This window comes from Chrysemys picta, chromosome 8 (assembly GCF_011386835.1).
Source record: "Chrysemys picta bellii isolate R12L10 chromosome 8, ASM1138683v2, whole genome shotgun sequence".
Classification (NCBI taxonomy): domain Eukaryota; kingdom Metazoa; phylum Chordata; order Testudines; family Emydidae; genus Chrysemys; species Chrysemys picta.
The window spans coordinates 34779693-34804997 of NC_088798.1; the positions used below are offsets into that span (position 1 = coordinate 34779693).

Below are 25305 nucleotides of genomic sequence, written 5' to 3' on the forward strand. Positions count from 1 at the left end.
CACATCTTCACATGAATGCCAACAATCAGCGGCTGTACAATATACCGCAGTGTTTCCAACCTCTTACCTCCTCACATTCTGCTCCATGGAATACCACTAGGCTGTCACATTCTCTGCATTTAGATGGAGCCCTCAACTTTCGCAGCTTGTGTGTTTGAGCTGCCTTGGACAGAAGAGTGTTTCTAAAAGGTCCCGGTGAATTGGCAATTTCAGACGTTAAATCATTTACACCTTGAAACAAAATTTTGCTGTTACGATAATTTCCAAAATATCTGGTCAAACATACATGATGAGGATACAGAATAAGTTACATTACTCCATAACCAGTAATCACCTTTCAGGAAATAACTATGACACCAAACCTGTGAAAGCAATACTATATTAATTTCCATGTATTATGCAGGTTATATAATAGTTGAATAATCAGCCCTAATATAAACTTTAATCAAATCATATTAATAAACGGTCTCCTATAGAGTCCAATTTTGTGCCCATGATCAACTATGGGTTTAAAATGATGGCATTTAGATTTCTAACTGATTACCCCTATAATTCAGTCAGCTAGGTGTGCAAGTTCCATCATATGTGCCCAAATAATTGTACATACAAAAACAGAAGCAGCCTTTACAGAATTTTGCCTATAATATTAAAATACTCTAGACATCCTTTGACTAATGCTTCTTCACTGCCATAAATCTATTCAAATTATATATACAGACACAAAAGAGAATATCAAAATACAGAGACCTCTAAATAATTCTATTCCACTCTTATGACCCCAGAGATAGTATTTTAGAGTTCTAGAAAAATTGTGCCATCACTGGTAATTCTTGTGACTTGTTATTTAATGTAACTCTAAGTTTTTATTCAAATTAATGTTGACAAACCTCAAAAACGTAAAATCTTACTCGGTTAGGTTTTATGAAATATAAGAAAACAGTCTAGAAGCTCAAATGGTATTCGGTTTGGTTTCTCCAAGGCTGTCATATTGTCAAAAAAAAATCCCCACGTCAACCTAACAGTATGTTTTTCACATTTAAGCTGGGGGCATCAAACATGATGCCACGCCAACTGGACTTAAAGGATAAAACCTCAGTTAACACCCTAAACATTTGGATCTTGCAGACAACGCTCTCTCCTTGTCTGGGTGTTGTACCTGGCAATATAGAGAATATAGATGCCAAATACTTGGCATCCAGCAGTGTAGCTCTTGCTGTGAGCACTAATGCTGAAAACTCCTTGGCATCAGATGCTGAGATAACATGAGCCAAGGATGATCAATGAAGCACCATCATTAGAAGTGTTCAAATGAAGATAGTACATTCATCTAAATATAGAAAGGACAATATTACACTATTTCATAGAAATTAACTAGATGACCGAGGTGGTCCTTTTTGACTGTGTATAAAACAATTTTGTGAGCATGTCAATTTTAGATGGATTCAGTTTGATTTTACACAAAGCAGCTAAAAACACAATCACTCTTAAAAACAAGAAAAGCCTTCCACTAACTTACTAGAATGTAGGGCTCAAAAACATAATACATTACCACAGTCTGAAGGAGAAGGTGGTTCCCTTTCATCAAGATCATCTGCAGATGACATAGTGCCAGTAGACGGTGTTCGGGGAAGCCTTCTCTTAAAATCCGCTATGGAAGAGAAGATGTATTTTCAGACTCTTGAAAATACAACCTGCCCAACTGCGTATTCTCAATATGGGCTCAATCTAACTTCCACTAAAGTGAATCTGAATTCTTCCATTGACAAAGAGACTCTGGGTCAGGTTCAATGAGAGGATTTCAAATCCAAGTGTAACTGGGAATGAGCTGTACCTGGACTAGCAGATGGAGAGTCCATGGATCGTGATTCGCTGCTTCCTCCTGCACTTTCAGAGTCACTGCACATTCCTCCACTTTGGTTGCCAACTGACCACGATCTGAATGGTGGGGGTCCTCGCACTGCTTTAAACAACAAAACACTAAGACTTAAACACAGCCGGCTGTGAATGCTCTTAATTGAGAGCATCTTCAAGCAGGTTGTAGAAAAAGAGGTATATTACTGCAAGCTAAGCCAAGCCAAGTTACATAAACAGTCTCCACTGAAAATAAAGTTGTTGCATGTATTTGAGAAAGCTTTACAGTACGTATAAAAAACAAGTTTTAGAAACTTGACGTTTGTCATGTTTTAGTGACCAGCTGAAACCAAAAGGGTATTCTTTAAGCATTAGATTAAAAAGTTTCTTAAAATTGCTTGTTTTACTCTATTATTGAAACAAAAATTTTAATACATAAATTTATTATGAGGATTTGCTGTGACTTGCATTTCACTCTTTTTGGCAATGAAACTAGATTGCTCAGCTAGTCAGTTTTACAACTGGTTTATATGCACTAGCACACATGCGGTGTTTAGGATGCAAACAAAGCTTTATTTAAAATACAGCTTTTGTTGTTATTAAACAAATGCTATATTGTGGGCCTAAGCTACTTAAAGCTCTTCTAAAAAAATGTTGGTATCTATTACCTATCATATGGTACATCCAATTACTGGCAATGGGACACATCATAGTCACACCTGCTTAAGATGACCTTTCTATTTAGAAATGAAAGTCTAATGAAATATGAAAAACCTACCTTGGATATCTGTGCTGCTGGAAGACCTCTTCTCCCCAGTTTTTTGGAAATGACGATAAGACGGGCTTCCAACATCTTCTAAAGACTGGGTGGGAAAGTCTCCTGAACACTGGGATAAGTTTCCATGTGATGTACGGGCACTGTTTGTTGGTTGTTTACTAAAAGCCCTTTGAAGAAAAAAGCCACTCATTGGAAAGGGGCCTGAATACAGTATTCAATTAAAAACTCCCAAGGCATTAAAATGCTTAATATTTTTACTGTTCACATCAATGGCAATCTCAGAGTGTATCATGGCAAATATTTACGGCCAAATATTGCTTGTCGATTACATCAGGGGAGTCCCACCTATGTAACAGAGCAGAATTTGGCTCTTGGTATTCAGGTACCAGTAGTACTCCTCATACAATCAATCTTTGAAATGTCTCCATGCGGTTGTTATAACCCCTATTTTGCAGATTGTGAAGTTAACTTTTGCTGTAACAGATCTGTCCAAGACTAGAGGAATTCAGTGGTAGATCTGAGATTAAACCTCAGCAGTTCCTGCCTTCCAATCCTGTACTTCCCTCTAAGGCTTTGTCTCTAAAAGTGCTGGTGTGCACAGCTACCGGCGCTCGTTGGGGGTGAAATATTTTTGTCGCCGGGAAAGCTGTCTCTTGCCAACAAACAGTGGCTCCACTGCGTGCCTTTTAGCGACGCGGCTGTACCGCTAAAAGCTGTGTAGTGTAGACAAGGCCTAAATATCATTTCTCCCATAATACATAGCTGTTTGCTACTTAAAAATCAATCTAAATTTAAGATTTTTATCTTTGTGCTTGAACAGGATTATGCATCTATAGCATATAGACTTTAAAAAGGCTCAGAACAGTTAGACTAATATTTTTAGGAGTACATAAAAGACTTCACAGTGCTGCAGAAAGCTTCTAGTCTCTGGTAAGTCAGCTCTCAAGATGCAAGGAAAGAAAGCAGTTAATCTAATTAGTCTAAAATGCTGAGGCACCATAGGGACAAAATGGCTTATTGGCCAACTATAGCCTTAGGAAAGCCTGTGCTTAATCTGCTCTCCTCTACCCAGGAAAAGGGAATTGTTTTGAAGTCTTCTTTACAAGAGAGCAGTTACAACAGAGTGTCTTAGGTAAATACAATTCTAAAGAATAATTAAAAGTGACCATTTCAAGTGCATGGGGAATCACAATGCCATGTGAAAAAGAGTAGCATGGTGGGGAAAAAGAATCAGCTATGAAACACACAAACTCTAGGAGGTAAATATTTTGAGGGATATGCAATGGTTTTAGAATGCCATTCCTACTGATTTTTTGGTAGTTGCATAGCTAAAGCCCTTTAACTCTGAAAATTCAGGAGTATGGTCTAAATTAATGAAAGGCAGGACATTTACAGACAAGTACTAAGAATCTCAGCCTTAACTTTGAATTTCCTGGCTTTGGCTGGTGCAAGTCTGACTCAAGCACTAACCTTCTGTATTTAGTTTCCTTTTGAAACGAAATGACACCACTTTCATGTAGAATTGTGAAAACAGAAATCGGAATGGCTATTTTTGCTCTTAAATTGTGAAGTGCCACAATGACAATTTTACATTGAGATTAAAAGACTGAAAGGCATTTAGCCTCTTGACGTGCTCAGTTGAGATGCTGTTTTGCAGTCTTTCCAGTATCGCATTATACATAACCAGAATTTGAGGTGAAACAGTAAAAGTTCCCAGGGTACCCAGAAAATGGTACTTGTTTGGGGTAAGTGTTCTAATACAGTTGTGATTAAGGCAGCCATCCCAAACTCATGCCAATAAAAGCTTGATGTCATTATTAACAATTCGTATTACAGTAACATCTAGGCTTCACCAGGACACTATTATGCTAGAGCAGGGGTAGGCAACCTTTCAGAAGTGGTGTGCTGAGTCTTCATTTATTCACTTTAATTTAAGGTTTCACGTGCCGGTAATATATGTTAACGTTTTTTAGAAGGTCTCTCCCTATAAGTCTATTATATAACTAAACTATTGTTGTATGTAAAAGTAAACAAGGTTTTCAAAATGTTTAAGAAGCTTCATTTAAAATTAAATTAAAATGCTGATCTTACACCGCCAGCCTGCTCAGCTCGCTGCCAGCCTGGCGTTCTGTTCACCTAGGCCTGCAGCGGGCTGAGCGGGGCGACTCGAGGTCAGTGCAGAGGGCTGGGGTGTGTGTGGAGGTGCAGGGCAGAAGGCTGGGTGTTGGGGGGAGGTCAGGGGAGAAGGCTGGGGGGTGTGGGGGGTGCAGGGCAGAAGGCTGGGGGGTGTGGGCGACTCGAGGTCAGTGCAGAGGGCTGGAGGGTGTGTGGGGAGGATCAGGGCAGAGGGCTGGAAGGGCGTGGGGGGTGCAGGGCAGAGGGCTGGGTGTTGGGGGGAGGTCAGGGCAGAAGGCTGGAGGTCAGGGCAGAAGGCTGGGGTGCTCGGCTCGTGGGGGTGCTCCCAGCCCCCTGCCCTGAGCGGCTCATGGCAGGGGACTGGGAGGGATATGCCCTGTTCCACCCCCTTCCCCCAGGCTCCGTCCCTACCTCTCTCTGCCTCCTCTACGGAGCAGGGAGCACGCTGCCACTCGGCTTGGCTCTGCTCCCCCTCACAAGGGCGTCGCTGGAAGGGGGGAGGAGGAGGGGCCGGAATGCACCACGTTGTGGAAAGAAACGGGGGAGGGGAGGAGGAGCTTGGCTGCCACAGGACCAAGCTTCTGCCTCCTGCCCCCACAGGGGAGAGTAGTGGGCGGGGGGCCGGGACCCACCCCCCCCAACCGCTCTCCTCTGCAGGGGCAGGAGGCAGAAGGTTGGTCCTGCGGCAGCCAAGCTTCCCTCCTCCCCCTTCGTCCCACAGCATGGTGCATTCCGGCCCCTCCTCCTCCTCTCACCGGACAGGCAGCGTGCCACTCAGAATCAGCTCGTGTGCCGTGTTTGGCACGCGTGCCGTAGGTTGCCAACCCCTGTGCTAGAGGCTGGACAAACACACAGTACATTCCATTTATTAGTGATGCCGATATTAACAACTTAAATTTAATAGCAACATTTTGTCAGGAACCAATCCTGTCTCATTGACTTTAATTGTTAATGGGATTTGGATATTGGCAACAGGCATGTCACTTCCTAACAACTTTTTTTGGGGGGTCGAGGAGGGGGAAGAGAGGAGAGAAGGAGGGAGGAAAAGAAAGGCCACAGGGTGGTTTGTGGAGCTGCAGGGAGGAAAGGAAGTGCTGGGGGCTGAATAGAACTTCCCCTTGCACTCTCTAGGCTGCGTCCTGCCTTGGGCACCAGTGGCTTGGGTCCAGCACGTCCTAGCACTTTCTCCCCTGTCTGCAGCAAACCTGCTATAATTGGGGACCCATCGGCCACATAGGAGCGAATAGACTGGAGCAGCTGCATCCCTCCCCAATGGGGGAACCCCGGCCAGAGTCCTGGCACTGTGGACTCAGATGGGAGACTGCAGCCTGGATGTCAGGACACTGAGGGCCATAGAATCATAGAATATCAGGGTTGGAAGGGACCTCAGGTAGTCATCTAGTCCAACCCCCTGCTCAAAGCAGGGCCAATCCCCAGACAGATTTTTGCCCCAGATCCCTAAAGGGCCTCCTCAAGGATTGAACTCGCAACCCTGGGTTTAGCAGGCCAATGCTCAAACCACTGAGCTATCCCTCCCCCCAACCGGTGGAGGTACACACTACCTCTCCCTGCACTCTCCAAGCTGCGTCCTGCCCTGGGGGCCCGGGTTCTGCACATCCCCGTACTTCCTTGGCTGCAACCCCACAGGCAGATTTGCAGGGCTGCAGCCGTGGAAAGAAGTGCTGGGACATACCAAGCACTGGCCATAGGCAGATCTGCAGGACTGCAGCCACAGAAGGTACATCCCACTTCTTCCTTCCCTGGCTGCAGCCCTGCAAACCTGCCTTCTGCTTAGTAGCTATTTCCAGATAATGGCAATTTTTTGCTGGGAACCGAGAGATTGCTAATAAGCAGAATCTATTGTACACCAGAAATACTCCATGCAACAAAACGCTTAAACACCTAAGACAATATACAACCATGAGGATGTGGTGGCAGCAAAAGCTGCACAACCCATGTATTTCTCATGCCTTCTCTAACTCCCACCTTCCAAGGTGGCTTCACTAAATTCATGTTCACTCCTGTTACAGCATGTCTTACAAACTAAACACACTGTTCTAGATCAAGATCTTTCATATTACCAAATAGCTATACCTAGACATTAGCAAGTTGATTCTAGTGTTTGAATCAAAACAATTTATCTATGTTCTTTTTAGCCCTAGTCTAAATAAAGGGGAAAATACAACACTCTGGTGGGTTTAGTTATAGCATCGATGTCTAATTAAACGTGGTTACTGGATAATTCAGAGGGGCATAAGTCACAACTCATGGTAAAATGGCAAGTTCTATTTTACTCTTGTACATATTTAGTTTCACTGCTAGGTGGATCCTTCTGTAAACATTTTCCTCACTTTTAATTTCAAGTAAACAAGTATCATTAATATTAGCTCTCACCCATCAACCTCCGAACTCTGAATTTCAAAAGAACCTGATTCAATGGGAATGTCTTCTTTTGGCAAACTTTTCACAAACTCCAAATACCGCTGTCCTGGGTCATAGAGCTTGGCGTTCTCACAGAGGGTCTGACAGTTAACTGGAAGAGATACAACCTGGGCATGCTGCATTTGGAACAGGTTAACTGTTGCCTGTTATGAAATAAAGATTAAAAAAAAAGTTTGGGGCATTTTAAAACATTTACAAGACAGTTTATACATAATCCACCCCAAGTTAACTTTTGTTAGGGAAAAAAATTAATTAACCCACTTTATTGAGGACTCAAACAAGCTTGCCATCTCTATCATAAATATTTTCTAATACTGGACTAGTCAGAGAGACAACCCTGTGCTCTGAGTGTCCCTAAACCTCTGACTGCCAGAAGCTGGGACTGGACGACAGGTGAGGATCATTTGATAATTGCCCTGTTCTGTTAATTTCTTCTGAAGTATCTGGCACCGGTCACTGTTGAAAGACAGGGTACTGGGATAGACAGACTGTTGCTCTGACCCAGTATGATCATTCTTATGTTCCCCAGGTTTCCAAGCACTAGTTGTACCCTCTTTATCCTCAATGTCACAAACTGCTTTCTCCATACATCTATCCCATCTCCAGCTGGTGAACATAGCACCAGTGTCTCTCCATTTGGATTTGTGTGTCCAGCAGAGATTTCTGTTCCTCCCATCAACAGGACAAAAGCCTCTATCAGGGTGAAAGATTGGGAGTTCCAAACCCAGGTTGGTCTATATCCTATATTTTAAGGTAACAGATGACAAGATTTCTCCCCAGGATGCAGACTAATTTAAAAGGATATTGGTTGAGGAGGTCTGCAGAGGGTCAAAGAAGGAATCCTCTCCTCCCAGGCTAGGAAATAGGAGCAGAGCTACTGCAGCCTCAGGGTTACAGTAATCACTGCTGCACTTCCACCCTCCTCCAGAGGGGATGGATTCTTGCCTTGTGGATTCATATACCTGTGGCTCCACCGCCATTGCTGCTTTGCACTAGCAAGGAGGGAACCCCATACAGCTGAGTTTCACAATGTGAACAGATATGGGTCCCACGAATAAAGTATATAAATACTATGTAGCAAAGCCGTTGTCCTCATTGTGAACTGAAATATCATCTCCTCCTCCTCTGTATTTGGTCTTTTCTAACAACGTTTAAAATTAGTGAGTTAGTCTGCATAGTAGATTAGTCATCTAAAAGACCAAAGCAACGGGGCTTAGCTTCTCTCCCTCCTTCACCCTTCCTCAAACTAATACCTGACTGATTATACTAACATGACAGCTTCTAGCCTTATGGAAGCAGCATTTCTAAATACAACCACCTTTTTGCTTATGCAGGCCTATTGAATTTCATATACTGTAGGCAATCAAAACTGAATTAATGGCAGCTTCAAGCACATCAATGTTAATGGGTTCAGAACTGTACTTGTGTAAAGTTACTAGCTTTCATTCTGTACTCTTGAACAAGGAAATGTCTTTTCTAACCCTCAAACAAAAACAACATAATTTGAACAAAAGTTGTACCCATGAGCAACAGAAACAAAGTAAACCCAGGGCAAAGGCTCTCTGCAATGATCACTGGTGTTCATACAGAAGTTTACAAAAATCCCATCTACATTCAAAATTCTTGCAAGGCAATAGTTTATGAAGAACATATCTTAAGGGACCTTTCTATTCTTTTCAATGGGATGCCACTAGCATGAGAAAACATATTATTTTTAAGTAGTCAGCACTGTAAGCTGGTTTTCTTTTTACTTTGTTACTCCTTCAGGTAAATGTATCAACACCTCACTCCCATAAACAGCTGTTAAAAGGTTATTTTCTAAAGCCTGACTTTCTTTTTGAGTTCAGAAATAGTTTTTAAAAAGGGTCTCCTTACAGCTTTAAGGGTAAGATCACACTGAAAAACAAGTTCCCGAAGCTGTGTTAAAGTATCACTTTTGAAGCTTTCCAGATCATTTCGCTTTTCTTCAACTTCTGCCATGCTGGCTTTGTAGTGTTCACAGGCCTCTTCAGCCTAAAAAAAATAAATATAGATAGGTAACTGATGGACCACAGAGCTTTGGTACCAGAAATAAGCTAAGAAAAAAAATGGATCAGCAAGCTTGTAACTGAGGGTTCCTATTTAAAAAAATCAGTATCTAAAAAAGCATGGATTACAATAAATTACAAGCAAAACATTGGCTTACTTATCTCTCATTGTCCAAGCAGAAGTAAAACCCGAGAACACTGTCACTGGAAAAAAACACTTTTGGAATAAACAAATAGAGCTCTTACTTTCTGTAGAGCCTCCTCTTCTAACTTTCGCTTTTTCTCCAACTGTTTGCTGACATCTTTCACAAGACTGCTGCTTGTGCTCAGATGTTCTTCCTCAGCACGAATGGTGGAAGATTTTGCCTTCTCATACTCCTCTTGACGCTGCAGGTACAGTAGCTTTGCTTTTCTTAGAGTAGCTTCCAGTTCTTGCTATACAATATACAGTGCAAAAGCAAATAATGAATCCCTTTGCATCAAACAATGCAATTATGCAACTGGAAAAAAGAGGCTGCTATGTAAAGGCCTCCATTTTACAGTACTGACTACAAGCAACATCTGAGGAGTCTTCACCCTACAGCATAACTCTATGGGTTACGAACTGCAGACAACGAAAGCTGTGGGTGGCTTAATATGGGTTTAGATATCTAACTTTAGGCACTCAAGTTTGTAAGTTCTGGCCTGCATATTGAGCAATTTTTGAAAATGTTGGATACTCAGTGTTCGGTACACAGAAATACCAACCATTTTCTTCTGTTCTCGCTGCCAAAGTTCCTTGATATCTTTCCTTTGTTTATCCAACTCATTTTTTCTTCCTACAAGAGGCTAGATAAGAAAAAGTTTATAAGCTAAATAATGAAGTCATATTTTGTTACAAAGTATGCCGCTATGCACTAACAATTACAGGAGGAATAAAATTTTACCTGCACAAATTTGTTAGTCTGGAGAGCAGCTGCTGTTTTTTGCCAAAGCTGACTGTTCTCAATATCATTTTGAAAAGCATTTATGAATATAGACTGGAATGGCATGTAATCCTAGGATTAAACACAAAAGAAACTAGTAACATTGCAGGGTAGAAGAGGAGGATGTAGTCATTCCAGAGCCTAGTAGAATTTAACTAGATCCTCAGGTTTTTGCATGTGTGAAACCCAGAATTAAAGCTATAACGTGAAGGTTACTGTTATAATTTTCTCTAACAATTTCACTTCCATTAGAGAATACTTAAAAAGAGAAGGTTCCTACATGTCTAAGTTTTGTGGTTACTAAGCACATTGAAAAATAGCACACAAAATAGAAGCATGATGCAAGGTAGCTTTTTTTAAGGAATGTAAGGAACTTTTACTGAAGTTAATTACATAAAGACCACTCTATACTTCCAATAGATATGTTCAGTCATCAAAATTTCCACAGAGTCAAATGAGATTCAGAAAGGTTGAGCTGATAATTTACCATGCAATCTCCTTTGTATTCACTTATACAAAAATTAATTCTTCAGTGCCCAGAACTGGGACTTCCAAGAGCAAGGAAGTTATTTTAATTTTGAAATTGGATACCAGCCTAAATATCCCATTTGGTTTTTATTTATTTTTTTAAACATATGAGAAGTTTAAAAAAAATAGAATTAACTGAACACTCACCTGGGGTCCAACAATAGCTTTTGCAGTTTCAGCCATTTTTGCTAAGTTTTTAGCACATTCCACTTCTGTGGGGGAAAAAATTGGATTTCCACACATAAATGTTAACAGTAACAGCAACTGCACCAAACATCAAACATGGTTTGCATTCTTATTTTAACAGAAAAGGACAGACACATTCATTTTGTTACAATCTTTCAATTACAGGAAATGGGTAACAATTCTATTCACTTCAGTGGAACAGCTTCTAATTTAGAAATCAGATTATTGACAGTCCGCAGCACAAGCCTGACAACAGATTTAATTCCACTGTGACAAAGCTGATTAGATGCCAGAAAGAGCCACTCACCCAGGCTAAGTTTTTTTTCTATCCATGCGACTACATCCTTGGCATATTTTGACCAAGCTTTAGCATAAGACAGAGCCGATTCAAGTCCGCTGTCATTTCTTAGGAGCATGCTATCGACCTCTTCAGCCCGAAGATGTCCTGAAAATAAAATGTCAAATGCAAAGAAGTGAATTTTAGACATGACCACACACCGACAGTGAAGCCAGTATCAACCAATTGTGAACACTAAAGCAGCTCTGATCTAGAGTAGTTCTTTAATGCTAGTTGACTCTAAATAGGACTGACAGGGGTTTTAGAACAAATTAAAGGGTCATGGTATTTTATCTTGCCTAGTTGTATGGTAGGCATAACTTTCTTAAAAAAAAAAAGATAACCAAAAACACTAGTCTCAATTACACACAAATGTGGCTCAGTGCTAGTCTATTTTCTCCAAAAAGTTAATAAGCACAAATATGGATTCTCTCAATTTAGATTTCTGAATTCATTTTTAGTCTTAATCTTAATATGCCCAATTAAAAAACCCCTGAAGTATCGAGTTTATTTAGAGAATATATTCACAGTTCTGAACATATGCAAGACAGAATGTACAAATAAAGTTAAGAAAGATGCTCATTCATGTAAAAACATCTACCTGTATCTTGAACATCTTCCCGTTCATGTAGTGATCCCACAGACTCCACGGAAAGGTTTTCAAAAGACTTGCATGTAATAAAATAAAGTGCATTAGAGCAGAATAGTTAAACCAAGGACCGAAAGCATACTAACAAAACAAGAGGAGCTACCTGCCTTTAATTCTTCATAATTTACCACTGACATAGCAAGAGATGGAGCTGGGCTAACTATTTATGCTTAAGAACTTCTAAACTCCTGAGACAGTTTAAATGCCAGGGAATTTTTACTCGTCTTTTAAACATTTTTGAGCAGTAGTCTTCTAATTGTTTAACAAAGCAGTTGACATTTACTGGATCCACACATCCTACCTTACACACACACACACACACACACCTTTCAGCCAATCAGTGGAGTTCTAGACAACAATCAGGAAAGTGATAGAACTACGATAAACTTTTCCCCAACCCGCTCACCAGCATTCATTATGTACATTAAGGCTAAGCATATAAACTTCCCACAGATTTACTCTTATACTGCAACTTCTTCATTCCATTCCCCCTTTTTCTCTTACAAGTCCTTTAGTAAAAACTTTCAAGTAATTTCCACATTTTTCATCCACTGGTCTCATTACAGACGCCCTTACTGCTATGATCTGACCCACTGATGAAGCAAATGATTTCAGTGAGCCTTGTATAATGAAGGGTTTGTGGGATTGGGCTCTTCACTCTACACCTTATGTTATTCTTTAGTAGTTTCCCTTTTTTAAGATTCTGCCCAAGGCAACCTTCTTAGCAGGTCCCTTACTCTCTACAACTTTATCTATTAAGATATACAAAATTAAATAAGAGCTACACAAATTATGGGTACTTGGTCTAAGATTCCCGATCACCTCCACCTTTTTGTTTTTCAAACATCATAAAAATTAACTAATTCTAGAAACTAAGCTAAACTTTAAGCACTACATGACTAACTGAAGAAACACAAAGAACTTCTATAATTTAATTTGCAACAAGAGTTTGAAAATAAATCTATCAAATATGTTTACTTGTTTAGGCAATTTTTCTTCCTGATTTTTCTAACTTTTCAAATGGAGATTAAAATCAACCACAGCCTGTTTCTGTTTTGCTAACTTCCTGGTTCCGGTTTTGGTAGCACTAGTTTCGTTAACAGCTTTGCAGACAGGAATACACTAACTTACACTACCTCGGACTGTCCACTCAGCTGCCAAGCAGAAACCACTGAAAGTTCTTCATGGATTTCCTAAGATTCCAAGGGGTCTTGTTTGCCAGTTAGTTTTAAGGCTCTGCTTTCTAAATTATTTCGTAATTTCTTCATCAGTTCCTTTGAACTTCCATTATTGTTTGGTTTTTATTGTCTTTTCACCCCAACTTCATATTTTCTCATTCTCCTAATCATTTAGCTACATGACATTCATGATTTACTCTTTAGGATGCCCTATGCACTTCCAAAGAAACCATGGTTAAGCAAATTTGTGTAAAACTGCTGAGGCAGTATGTTATAAAAGTACTTTCCTTGCCTGCACGGACAGAAAAATAAGTAATAATTACTTTTGAACCCAGAATTAACACACTTTTCTCCAAGTCCCTGATTAAACACTAGCAACATTTTTGAAAAGTTTTCCCCACTGTTGCAGATGAACAAGTGTTAACTTTGGGAGCCCATTTATGTAGATGGCCCACTGGCTGTCTCATCTAACTCTGTTGGGAACAAGTCTAAACTGCATAATGCTGAAAACTGTTACAGTTGCTGGAAGCCTGTCTACATGAGGGCTTCTGAAATTAAACAAACCAACCAACCCCACTTTCTCTAGTATAGACAAGGCCATGGAGAACAGTGTATTAGCCTTGCTATAACCATAGATCTCTAAAAGTTTTTTAAAAAAATGTTTAACAGTACAGGAAAGAAAACTTAACATAACAAGACTTGACCATAACAATGCTACAGAACTATATCTTAAAGATGCTTTCTAGTAGCATAGACAGCACCTAAAATCATGCACTCCAAGATCTGAGCTTGAATTTCAGCTTTCGTTCTTGATATTCTAACAGTCTGGATCATCATACATACTGATTCTTAACTATATTTTCTTGCATACAATATACACCAGGCATGGCTTACCAAGTTTTTGTTTTTTTCCAGCCTGCACAGCACTGATAATGTATTATATTTTATATATTTATTCATAGATAATTAAACTTGGGCTCTGTTTTGTGAGAGAAATAAAGCATCTGACTTGCTGTACCCAAACAAAAAGTGAGAACTGTGTTTTTCTCCGACAGTTTCTAGGTCCAAAATGCTTACTTTTAACAACCAGAACAAACTTAAAAAAATTAACACTTTACTGGAATCAAGCAATGTAATTGCTCTGCTGGATAAACTTATTTTAAACATGAAATAATCTAAACAAGACTGGCAAAAGTGAAACATCACTGGTATTAAAAACATGAAAATATTTTATACAAGGAAGACTTAATGACACTATAAAATGGCACTTACATTTTAACTGGTTTAATCTTTCAGAAAATCAAACAAATTAATCCAGACACAAGGACATTCAAATTAAGATGAAAAGACTATGAAAATTTCCTTTACAAATATGATTCCATACTCCCAAAAGAATGCGTTCAGCCTACCCGACTTCTACGAGATACAGGAAGTCCCAGTGACGAACCATTGTCTACATCTCCCATAAGGAAGTCTGAAACCCTGCCACAAAAACAGAAAAAAACTGTTTCATTTGTTTGTTACTTTTGAACAGAATTTCTACAAGTCCCTCCAAACAGAAAGTTAGGTGCATATTAAAGAATCCATCTATCTATTTTTTAAAAGCTCTGCAAAACAGTACGTTCAAAAAATAATCTATTTTCTTTTAGCATATTCAAACTAACAAGTTTATAAGCTATCTACAAGAGCAACAAAATCCCAAGACTGCTCAAGGTGTGGTTTACTTAAGTTCATGTCTCAACCAAACTTTATCTAGATGACAAAATGAATATTTACTACTAGTCTGTATTAATTCTGTTCAGTAATATTCCTTTTAAATTCCAACCTATACCACTTACACGTTTCCAAAGGTGAACGCCAATGTGTCAATAGATGAAAATATTTCACTGAAGAGTTCTCTCTTGTTTTCTTCATTCACTTCTTTGAAGTTCACAGCTTAGGAAACAAACAGAATCCAAATAAGAATTTTTTTTCATTTTTATAAATCATACAGGAAAATTCATACAACAATCTTGTGGAAAACATCTATAGAGTAAGGTAACCCTAAACTTCATGAAAGTATATTTCTAGAATTGTTTATAAAACATTTGGAGCAAACTAATAAATGTAACTCAGGTTCAGGGCAAACAGAGAAGCACAATAACCCAGAAAACTTCCAAACTGGGAATAAGGTTACCATCACTCAATTCCCTACATTTCCCTATTCCCAGTTAAGGTCTGTGTGGATGCTCTTTGGGGAAGGGGGAGGAGAGAGGAAGTGGGAGCAAAGGAGGAAGGATGGCCACTCACAGGAGTGATTCAGTCACCTACAAGGCAGTGGCAACACACAGCTCATAAATTATTTAAATATTGATATAGGAAACTGCTTCTCTATCTTCCAGGCTGGTCAAGGAAGTCCAAAAACAGTTTACCAAAACAAAAGGGCTCCATACAAATATATTCCTATTTCATATCTGAAAACAGAAATCCTGTATCTAGAGGAGATGTCCAGGGAAATGCCATAGGTTGTTTCCTTGGCAGAAACCTTCATTTGTATTAGTCCTGCAATCTGATGACCCAGCTTAGTAACAGTTGTTCTGTTCCACTGTGCAAGTTGGGGGCAGTGGAGAATAGAGCAATTCTTTCTCTACCACCATCACATGTGATTTCAAAATAGGAAAAGGATAAGGTCACTCTTCACTCTATCTTAGTGTTTAACACTGTAGTATTAGAGCAACTGACCCTTACTAGAGCCTCAAGGTGCTACTGTAACACAAACAATAATGAGAAGGGAAAAATAATTTATTTTGGTAGCTTGTGTCAATACCCTGGGGGTAGAAGTGAACTTCTTACAGGTGTAATCAAAAGCAAGTGGTGGCAGACACACGAGGGGGAAAAAGCAGGATTTTTTCTATCCTACTCCCAAATTAAACCCTCAGCAAGGAGGCAAAGAGCAGTTTTCTTTCTGGTTCTCTCCAAAATACTCTGCCCTGAACCCGGGGTGGACCTCGGGTAGACAATCTTAATGACTTGCCCGAGCCAATGGAATTTAGATTAATATCTATTCCTGAAGGCTTAATTGGACAATGTGAAATTCTGGTTTACCCAGATGCCATAAAGTTTACACACACACACACACACACACACACACACACACACACACACACACACACACACCCCTTTTGCAACATTCATGACAATATTAACCCAACGCAAATAATTCAACCTATTTGTAGCGCTTCAAACATACAAAAATTGAAATATGGAAATAAACTCACTGTATCTATTTCTAGAATCAGTAACTCCAACATTAAGTGAAAATGTAATTCATTGTACAGAATTTTCCTAATAAGCTTATGCTTTTTAAGGCTTCAGTCTAAACTATATCAAGGCTTCCTGCCAGATGCTTAAACCCTAATGGGTCACCAAAACAAAGAAAATACAGTAAGTAAATCAGATCTTCTCAGACTTCCTTTGTGAAAGGAAACGTTTTCACTAGCAAATTAACACAAATTCATTCCTCCTTCCTTGCATGTACTCAGCATGCCAACTGATTTGCCAAAATATTTTTTAAAAGTGGTTTTATAGCAAGCGAGCCTGACATTAAGCAGTCCTGTGCTGTATAACAATTCTTTGGCATATGAAGAACATACTGTAATGAAATGGCAACAATAGTTTAATAGTAATCACATGACAAAAATACCAGCAGTTACTACTCTAGTCATTGTTCCCTGTTAAGATCAAGGTTTCTCTCTCCTTTTCCATTTTATATTGTGTGATTAACATGAAAATAATGCCTCTGGTACTTCTGAAGAAAAAGAAATACACGCTATAAAGTTCCACAGAGCAAACGTTAGATTACAAGTTTTGAGTGGATTTGTAAAAATCAATAGAAGAAAACGTTTTGAAAACCCTCAACTTTGCAGAAATAATCGAAGTCTATAAATAAAGTCTTCCAAACTTAATCATTAAGCAACAACATTTAACTAAAGGATTTATGAATTACCAGCCATCCATGATTGGAAAAAACATTAAAATGCAAGCACAAAATCCTGCCTATTTGAAACACAAATACAAACACAAAGGACTTACCATGAAAATATTTAATAAATCCTTAACCAAAATATCTTCAGAGAAGCAGTGCTTCTCTCACTGTACTAGTGAAACATTTAACATGCAACCTCACCCTCAAGAAAGGCTGTCTGCACTAAGAATCAGCTTTCCTGTTCCAGGAAGACTCATGCTCATCTGGTTAGGCCTTCTTTTTCAGTGATGGAGAAAACTTTCCCTTTCAGATTCCATCACATTAAGTGGGGTAACAAAAATTATATGACAAAAGAAGTTTCAAGACTCCCACCTCTCATCTAATAAGATTCCCCAAAATGCCTACCAATAAAGTTGGATTTAGACAGCTTTCTTCATGTCTCTTACTAGTGCATTCCTGATGTACTTAACATCAACTTTAAACAAGCACACTCTTTCCCCAGGACATCCTGACTGCACACAATAGCTACTGACAACAATGGACTGTAGTAATATTTCCCTGTCTGGAAATGGCATCTATCTATAGTAGTGCAAGTTTCAAAGGGAGCATGCAACTTAATAGCATTTGCAAGGGAAAATGTTAATTTTTTGAAGTCACATTATAAAGATAACATACCTGCCATCTAGTGCCTGAAAGGCAATACGTGTAATATATTAAAGGTGAGCTGTATTCTTAAAGGAACAAAAGGGATAAGTACTGACAGTCAGCATGACTAACAATATCAGGACACTGTAAAACAGATTTCACATTTTATATCTTCAAAGTCAAAGAAACCAGAAGCTTAATCCAAATAAAATGCCTAACACAAAACAGACTGTTTGGAACACTGTGATTATGAATATTTTTAGAAATAAGAATTCCAGAGATATTCCTGGAGATAGTTACCCATGCTTTTCTAAAGCCAAGAGAAACTTTGAATCTGCTCTTTTGAATGAGGAGATAGTCAAACTATGGTCTCCACTTAAAAGTTTTGCGAGTATAGCTATGTCAGTTAGGTTGTGATTTTTTGCCGATATAGCTATGGCTGGCAAGATCCTTAATGCAGACACAGTTATACCAGCAACAGTCCTTTTGCCAGTCTGTGTCCATGCTAGGAGGGTTTCCTGGTATAGCTATACTGAAACCTTGTGTGTGATATTCTTCTTTTCAAAGGCTAATTCTACCATACCCAACTGAACAGACTTAACAACATTACTCCTTCTTCTCAACAAGATGTCTACAGTCCTAGCCTCCCTCTGTTGCCAAATGATTCAGTTAATTATTATCTATACAACAAGTTCATACAATTTTGTTTTAACTCCTTAACTGGATGACTGGCTTTGGTATTCCAAGGTCTTTAAATAACCACCTTCTAAAAGTAAAATCATTTTTTTCAATTACTCGAAGCCTTGTAGTTCTTCTGTTCAATGAACTTTCAGTTTAATCTCTTCTCCGAATGTAGGACTTTATTGACAAAAACAAACATCAAAACACCATGAATTCCAAATGCTAGCTTATAGTCACCATTCCTTTCATAGGTAGTAAAATGATACAGTTTGTGTCCATAATTGATTCTTGGCTACAATTTATGCTTGCCTAAAACCCCCACTCTGCAAATTTATACTTTCTTGAAGTCAGTGAAAAAAACACAATCAAGTTATACATTAAAGCAGAAGAGATGCAACAACACTATGCATTCTACTTTTGGCTACACTTGGCTACACTTGAAGACCACTCAGAGGCTATAGCTCAGGGGTGGGCAAACTTTTTGGCCCGAGGGTCACATCTGGGTATGGAAATTGTATGGCGGGCCATGAATGCTCACGAAATTGGGGGTTGGGTGTAAGAGGGGGTGAGGACTCCAGCTGGGAGTGCAGGCTCTGGAGTGGGGCTGGGGATGAGGGTTGGGGGTGCAGGAGAGTACACCGGGCTGGGACAGAGTGGTTCAGAGGGCAGGAGGGGGATCAGGGCTGGGGCAGGGGGTCGGGGCATGGGAGGGGGTCAGAGGCAGGATCTGGGCGGCGCTTACTTCAAGCAGCTTCCAGAAGCAGCGGCATGTCCCCCTCTGGATCCTACGTGGAGGCGCAACCAAGTGTCTCTGCACACTGCCCCTACGCATAGGAGTTGGAAGGGGAACATGCTGCTGCTTCTGAGAGCCACGGTACACGTGGAGCGGGGCAAGCCCTTAACTCTGCTTCCTGGCGGGAGCTTGAGGACCAGATTAAAAAGTCTGAAGGGCTGTATGTGGCCCCCAGGCCATAGTTTGCCCACCCCTGCTATAGCTAGTAGTGTATGTGCAATGTGGTTGCTGGTCTGGTTGGTAGTACAGTAACTCCTCACTTAAAATTGTCCCCGTTAATGTTGTTTCGTTGCTGATCAATTAGGGAACATGCTCATTTAAAGTTGTGTAATGCTCCCTTCTAATGTCGTTTGGCAGCTGCCTGCTTTGTCTACTGCTTGCAGGAAGAGCAGCCTGTTGCAGCTAGCTGGTGGGGGCTTGGAACCAGGGTGGACCAGCAGCCCCCCATCAGCTCCCTGCTCCCCTAAGTTTCCTGTGCAGCAGCTGCCTAGCCATTGCAGCTGTCCCTCCCACCACTGCCATGTGCTGCTCCTGCCCTCTGCCTTGGAGCTGCTCCCCGAGACTCCTGCTTGCTGTGTGTGGGGGGGGAGGGAAGGAAGAGGGGAGCTAATGTCAGGGTGTCCCCCTCCCCCCTGCACCCGCTTACCCCATCTTCCATAGAGTAGGGGGGGACACACCAGGGCTCAGGATGGAGTGAGCTTGCAGCAGTTGCGGTCTCAGCAAGCTAATCCAATTAACAAGGCAGTGTACTTAAAGGGGAAATGCACCTATCTCCTCCATTCCCACTGCCTTGTAGAGTGAGAGAGTTAACCCTTGAGGGCTCAGCCAATTGCTAGTTCATCATTTAGCAGTAAGGGAAATATCCCACCCTCTGACTCCTCCACCTCAACCAAGCTTCACAATCATCACCACTGTGTGCCAGTATTAAATTGTTTGTTTAAAAAGTTTTTTGTCTGGTGAAAAAAATTTCCCTGGAACCTAACCCCCTCATTTACATTAATTCTTATGGTGCAATTGGATTTGCTTAACATCGTTTCGCTTAAAGTTGCATTTTTCAGGAACATAACTACAATGTTAAGTGAGGAGTTACTGTAATAGCCATAGGGAGCCTTTTAGACCTAATCTTCTGGCACCAGCTTCCTATTTACTTCTGAGCAGGAGTGGTAATTGTATGAGATTTTCAAGCCAACAGTTTGTAGATTCAGCGCTAGGACTTGGCATTTTCTGAGAGTGTAGGGTTACCATATTTCAACAATCAAAAAAGAGGACACGGGGTGCCGCCCTCGCCCGGCCCATCCCACTTCCCGCCCCCCTCAGAATCCCCCTACCTGTCCCCCCCCCTAACTGCCCCCAGGACCCCACCCCCTATCTAAGTCTCCCTGTTCCCTGTCCCCTGACTGCCCCAACCGTTCTCTACACCCCCTTCTCCCGACAGCCCCCCCCAGGACCTCTGACCAATCTAAACCCCCGTTCCCTGTCCCTTGCCTGCCCCCCCACACCAGGCCGAGGGAGAGCTGCGGGCTCCACGTGCAGCTAAACAAATAAGGTGCTGCTCTGTGGGGGAGGAGGGACTCTGGCTGCTAGAGGCCCCAGTGGCTGCGAGCGGCTTTCAATCAGGCACAGCCTTCCAATAAGCCACACCGCACTCTGCATGAGGGGAAGGGGGAAATCCCGGACATTTCTACCTTATTAGAAATCCCCCCCGGACAGCCATTTAAAGCTAAAAAAGCCGGACATGTCCAGGGAAACCCGGACGGATGGTAGCCCTATGAGAGTGCCCTCAACACTGGAATTTGCTTCCTAGCTGATCTAAAAGAGGACTTGTCTGCACCTGCCTTAGTACATGTTAATTAGGGAACACTAGGATTAATTGTGACTGGCTGACAATTGTCAACATAACAGTATATGTCTACAGAGAGACATATCATGCTTGTGTTATCATGATGGCATTTCACAGCGTAGCTGTTTCCCACTGCCAGTTTGTTACTTTTAGTAGCGGATGGAAAACAATTTTTTCCTAAGCTTTTGATTTAGGATGGATGCATGAGTACTGGCTTATTTGAGCTCTTTTTACTTTGTTTCTTAACACAACACATGCTCACTGCACGCTGTACATCAGCCTTGAAATGCATAACTAAATGCATTTGAGGAATATAAAATTTTTCATAAATGTTTAAGGACAAATGTGTATGGAACAGTGTTGCAATATCATTTGCTAGAGGTCCTTAGGGCAAAAGCACAATGTAGCTAATGGAAGGTCTAATCTTATATTGCAGTTAATCATGGCAGTTTTTATCTTGGTATATTGACTGACATAGGAAAAACCACTTAACTAAAAGTAAACTGAACTTCCATATTCATATATTTAATTAGTTGAGATGCTGACATATTTCTATTATTAACATGATTTAACTGAGACAAAGTATCCTGTTTAAAAAGAGCAGAAGTTGCTGCTAGAGCTTATTCTTTTGCTATTAATCTTAAAATTATTCAATTGTGAACAATTCTATACCACCATTTTAGGGCTGATTTTATCTTTCGAATTCTACCAATAATCTCCCAGTACCTCTTTGCCATGTGTATAAGCAAACATACATTGGCTGTGCAACAGCTGCAATCCATGCCTTTCTAGACATCAGCTACAAATGAAACTCTCACCAGAACTTTGCAATAAGATTTCTTTTTTTTTTTTTTTTTTAAGCTAGTATGAAGAACTAAGGCTCAAATTCACTTGTGGATAAGGAAGCAGTTCCACAGCAGTCAGTGCAGTGAATTTGGCTCCAAATTTAAAACTTGTTTGCATCAGACTAACTAAAGGACATGTTTGCAAGTTGTCCAATTATTTCAACGGGGGAGGCAAATTGGAAATATTTGAACAGTTCTATGCATTGCATTGTTTGATCAGAGGCTTAAATTCAGGATTGCTTATGTACTTTAAAATTTTATCCCAAGTGGGAAAATTCTTCATAAAAAGGGCTTCAGCACTGAAGACACTTCTCAGGTGTCTGGTCCTCTGCAGTCTGTTTGGGAAAGTGGCTCAAGAGGCAGCCTCCCCCAACAAGTGAAAGGATCCACTCCTGCAGTTGCAATGTCAAGAGAAGCTGATATAGACATTTGGCCTGCCCTACTCTGCTTTTCTGACCATGGGACAGCCTGCTGGATGTCTGAGCCAGCAGTCTGAAAACTCTCATCCTTAACTTCCCGAACTAGTTTAGATTAGAGCAACCATGGAGATGGACACTGGTGGTGAGACACAGCAAGGAATTAAGAAGTTGGGATGTGGGAGAGGAGAGTCCATCTACTTCATGACCACTGAACAGGCTGTGCAAAGACTCCTGTGGTTGAGAGCTCAGATTAAGATAGGTGCCTACTTCCTCTAAAATCACCTTCTGCTTCAACAGTTGGCACAAAGCACATGCTGTATACAAAGCATGCATGTTGTAAACATGCCTGTCACAGAATAGCTGGCTCCTGAGGGGGCCAGGCTCCCAGTCTACCTGTGATAGGCTCTGCTAAGGAGAACAAGCCAACCCAGATCCACCTACAAGTAGTTAATTGCCTACTTGGCTGGGCAGCAATTAATTAGCTAAGGAACAGCCACAAGGTCCAATAAAGAGTTATGAGGCTTCAGACAGAGTTCCAAAAGACAGGAAGGAAACTCCAGCAGAGAAGGAATTCTCAGAGAAGCTATTTAGGGAGCTCACCAGTAAAGGGGACCTAGGAAACTACTCCTAAACCAGAGAGGTTCTGAAAGGGGAGCACACTAAGAGTGCCAAATCCCTAAGGAGAAGGACCTTACTAAACAGCAGCAGGTTGTCCAGATCATAGAGGAACTACATGCCACTTTGGAGAAGAGCTCTAGTGGTTTGAGCTCTGAGAGAGTCCTGAGAAGGAATCCTTCCCCAGGTGATGGTAAGAGTTCCTCTAGGGAGGGAAGGGGGCTGGGTTGAGAGCACCTTAATGATAAGGAGTCTGGATGGGGGAAGATGAGTGGATTTAGATGGGACTAAGATTAAGATTAACTCTGCCCCCCCACTAAGGATGCTGGGGTGAAGGCTTGCTTGCATGTCTGATTGGCCTTTGGATGAAAAAATTACACTGAAGGGGCACACTTCACTACATACATGTCTCATTGGGGAAACTGAGGCAGTGATAATTGTAGTTCTGCACTTGGCCTCTGGAGAGGGCGTGAGGAGTGATACGCCAGCTGCCTCAGGATAAGTACCCACCTTAATACCACTCTTGTGGAAGACTCCTACAGAATTTAATAGTAAGTGATGCAGGTGGGTTTGAGCCATTCCACAGAACATAACAGAAAATGATATCTGTGCTAGAGAGTACTGCAGTGTGATTCCGAACCCAATGAAAGTAAATAATAAAGAAAGATAACCTATGGATTTAAAGACTTTCTGTAAAAGTCTATAACTTTCATGCTTTTAACTTCTAGCAAATTTTTCCATAGGGCGGATTCCTGCCCCTTCACAATGGAGTTGCAGAAAGTGGATCCTGGAACACTGGTGGGAAAAGCAGTCTCAAGGAGGTCCCTCAGCCCTCCAGCAATCTGGCAAAGTGGCTCAAAAGAGCTGAGCATGACAAAGGGACTTTGCATTCAGCAAATATTATACTTTAGGCAAAGTGAGATCATTTTTATACAAGTGCAAATTCTTCGGGGGGGGAGGGGCAGGGAGGAATAAAATTGCAAGCACTATTTGAAAGAGCACTGTTCACATAATGACTCTCATTTAAATCCCCAGGCACATGAGGAGAACAGTGAATGACTAAGACCAACATTAAAACATTTTTCATTGAAGTCTTTTGATAGCCAGCAAGTGACGAATACAATATTTTATTAAAAGGAAGAGGGAAATCTAGTTAGGAAGAAAGTAGCTACACATTAGAATTTAATCAAGTCACCAAAGCAGATCCCCCCCAAAATGTGCAAAAAGTTCCATTAAATTTTAAATCCCCCAAAATAATCAGAACCTTGAGTTTTTAATCTCGTCTGAAACAGCTCTTGAAGAAGTGTGATGCATTCAAACTAGAAACATGCTAGAACTTTGGTTCCTTTCCAGCTTAAGGCAAAGACTGTTACACACTATAACAGCAAAATCACTGTGCACCACACCCATTTTCCCTGTGTAAAGGTCTCTCATTCCATCAGCCAAGTCCCTACTTAGGGCTTGTCTTAACATACAATGCACTGGTGCAACTGTGCTGCTGTGGCGCTTTAGTGAAGATGCTACGGCGCCAATAGGAGAGCTTTTCCTGTTAGCATAGTTAATCCACCTCCCCGAGAGGTGATAGCTGTGTTAACAGAAGAAGCTCTCCCATTGACATAGCACTGTCTACACAGGGGTTAGGTTGGTATCACCACATCGCTCAAGGATTTTTCACACCCTGGAATGACACAGTTATACCGATATAAGTTCACAGTATAGACCTGACCTTAAATTCTCTAAACGAGCTATGGCTGCATGCCAATTCTTCATGTGTACATAAAAAGCTATAGCCATGCTATTGGACCTAGCTGGGCTCACCTGCTGAAAAAACAACTGGCTGATGCAACTGCCCTGTTAGACTCTGCCCTTTTTATTTAAAGCATGTTGATAGTAATATACTTTCATATAACTCATTATTAAGGTGCTGGTTTGTCATGGGGGTAAAAGCATCATGGATACTGTAATTTTTCTGTTTGACGAGGACTTTTCTGTCTGTGGTTTTAATAAAGCAGAGTTTCCCAAATGGTGGGAAACAGGAAGGTTCAAGGTAGGTCACCAGCCCAGTGAGGAGGGATGGAGAGAAAATAAACAACCCTGCACTCAGCTTGCAGAGGTGGCTCCTGTCCTCTGGGGGCTGGACAAGGCTTCCCACACCAGGCATTACACTTCGGTTTGACCAAGTTGGGATTAGGGTTGTGGTGCGAGGGTGGAGGAGGATGCTGCAGGTGGTCAGTGCCCCCCTCAGTGGAGTGAGGAGGCGATGGGATTTATATTTATTGTATTTAAAAGGGGTATAGTTGTTTTCATAACTCTGACTTTACACACCATTTCCCCCTAAAACATGACTTTTACTAAGTTTAGCACGACTACTCTGCTATTTTTATAAAAAAAATAGCATGACAAATCTGCAGCACTACTATTACACA

General features: G+C 41.0%; 1 protein-coding gene across 9 annotated transcripts in view; it reads right to left on the reverse strand.

The window, feature by feature from the left end:
• The window catches only part of ARHGAP29 (Rho GTPase activating protein 29), a 90205-nt gene that overhangs the window by 9425 nt on the left and 55475 nt on the right, over nt 1–25305 (reverse strand). For 4 of the 9 annotated variants that reach the window (XM_065554257.1, XM_065554256.1, XM_005307550.5 and 1 more), the window contains 14 exons: nt 14916–15012; nt 14487–14559; nt 11852–11918; nt 11221–11358; nt 10875–10939; nt 10161–10271; nt 9982–10062; nt 9481–9669; nt 9083–9220; nt 7160–7350; nt 2630–2796; nt 1832–1957; nt 1550–1648; nt 68–231 (listed from right to left, as the gene is read on the reverse strand). In XM_065554257.1, coding sequence (XP_065410329.1) covers nt 68–231; nt 1550–1648; nt 1832–1957; nt 2630–2796; nt 7160–7350; nt 9083–9220; nt 9481–9669; nt 9982–10062; nt 10161–10271; nt 10875–10939; nt 11221–11358; nt 11852–11918; nt 14487–14559; nt 14916–15012 — 1706 coding nt within the window. Of the gene's footprint in view, nt 1–67; nt 232–1549; nt 1649–1831; nt 1961–2629; nt 2797–7159; nt 7351–9082; nt 9221–9480; nt 9670–9981; nt 10063–10160; nt 10272–10874; nt 10940–11220; nt 11359–11851; nt 11919–14486; nt 14560–14915; nt 15013–17148; nt 17305–25305 lie in introns of those variants that run through there. The other 5 variants (XM_042840597.2, XM_005307549.5, XM_042840596.2 and 2 more) reach the window with 3 other exon arrangements.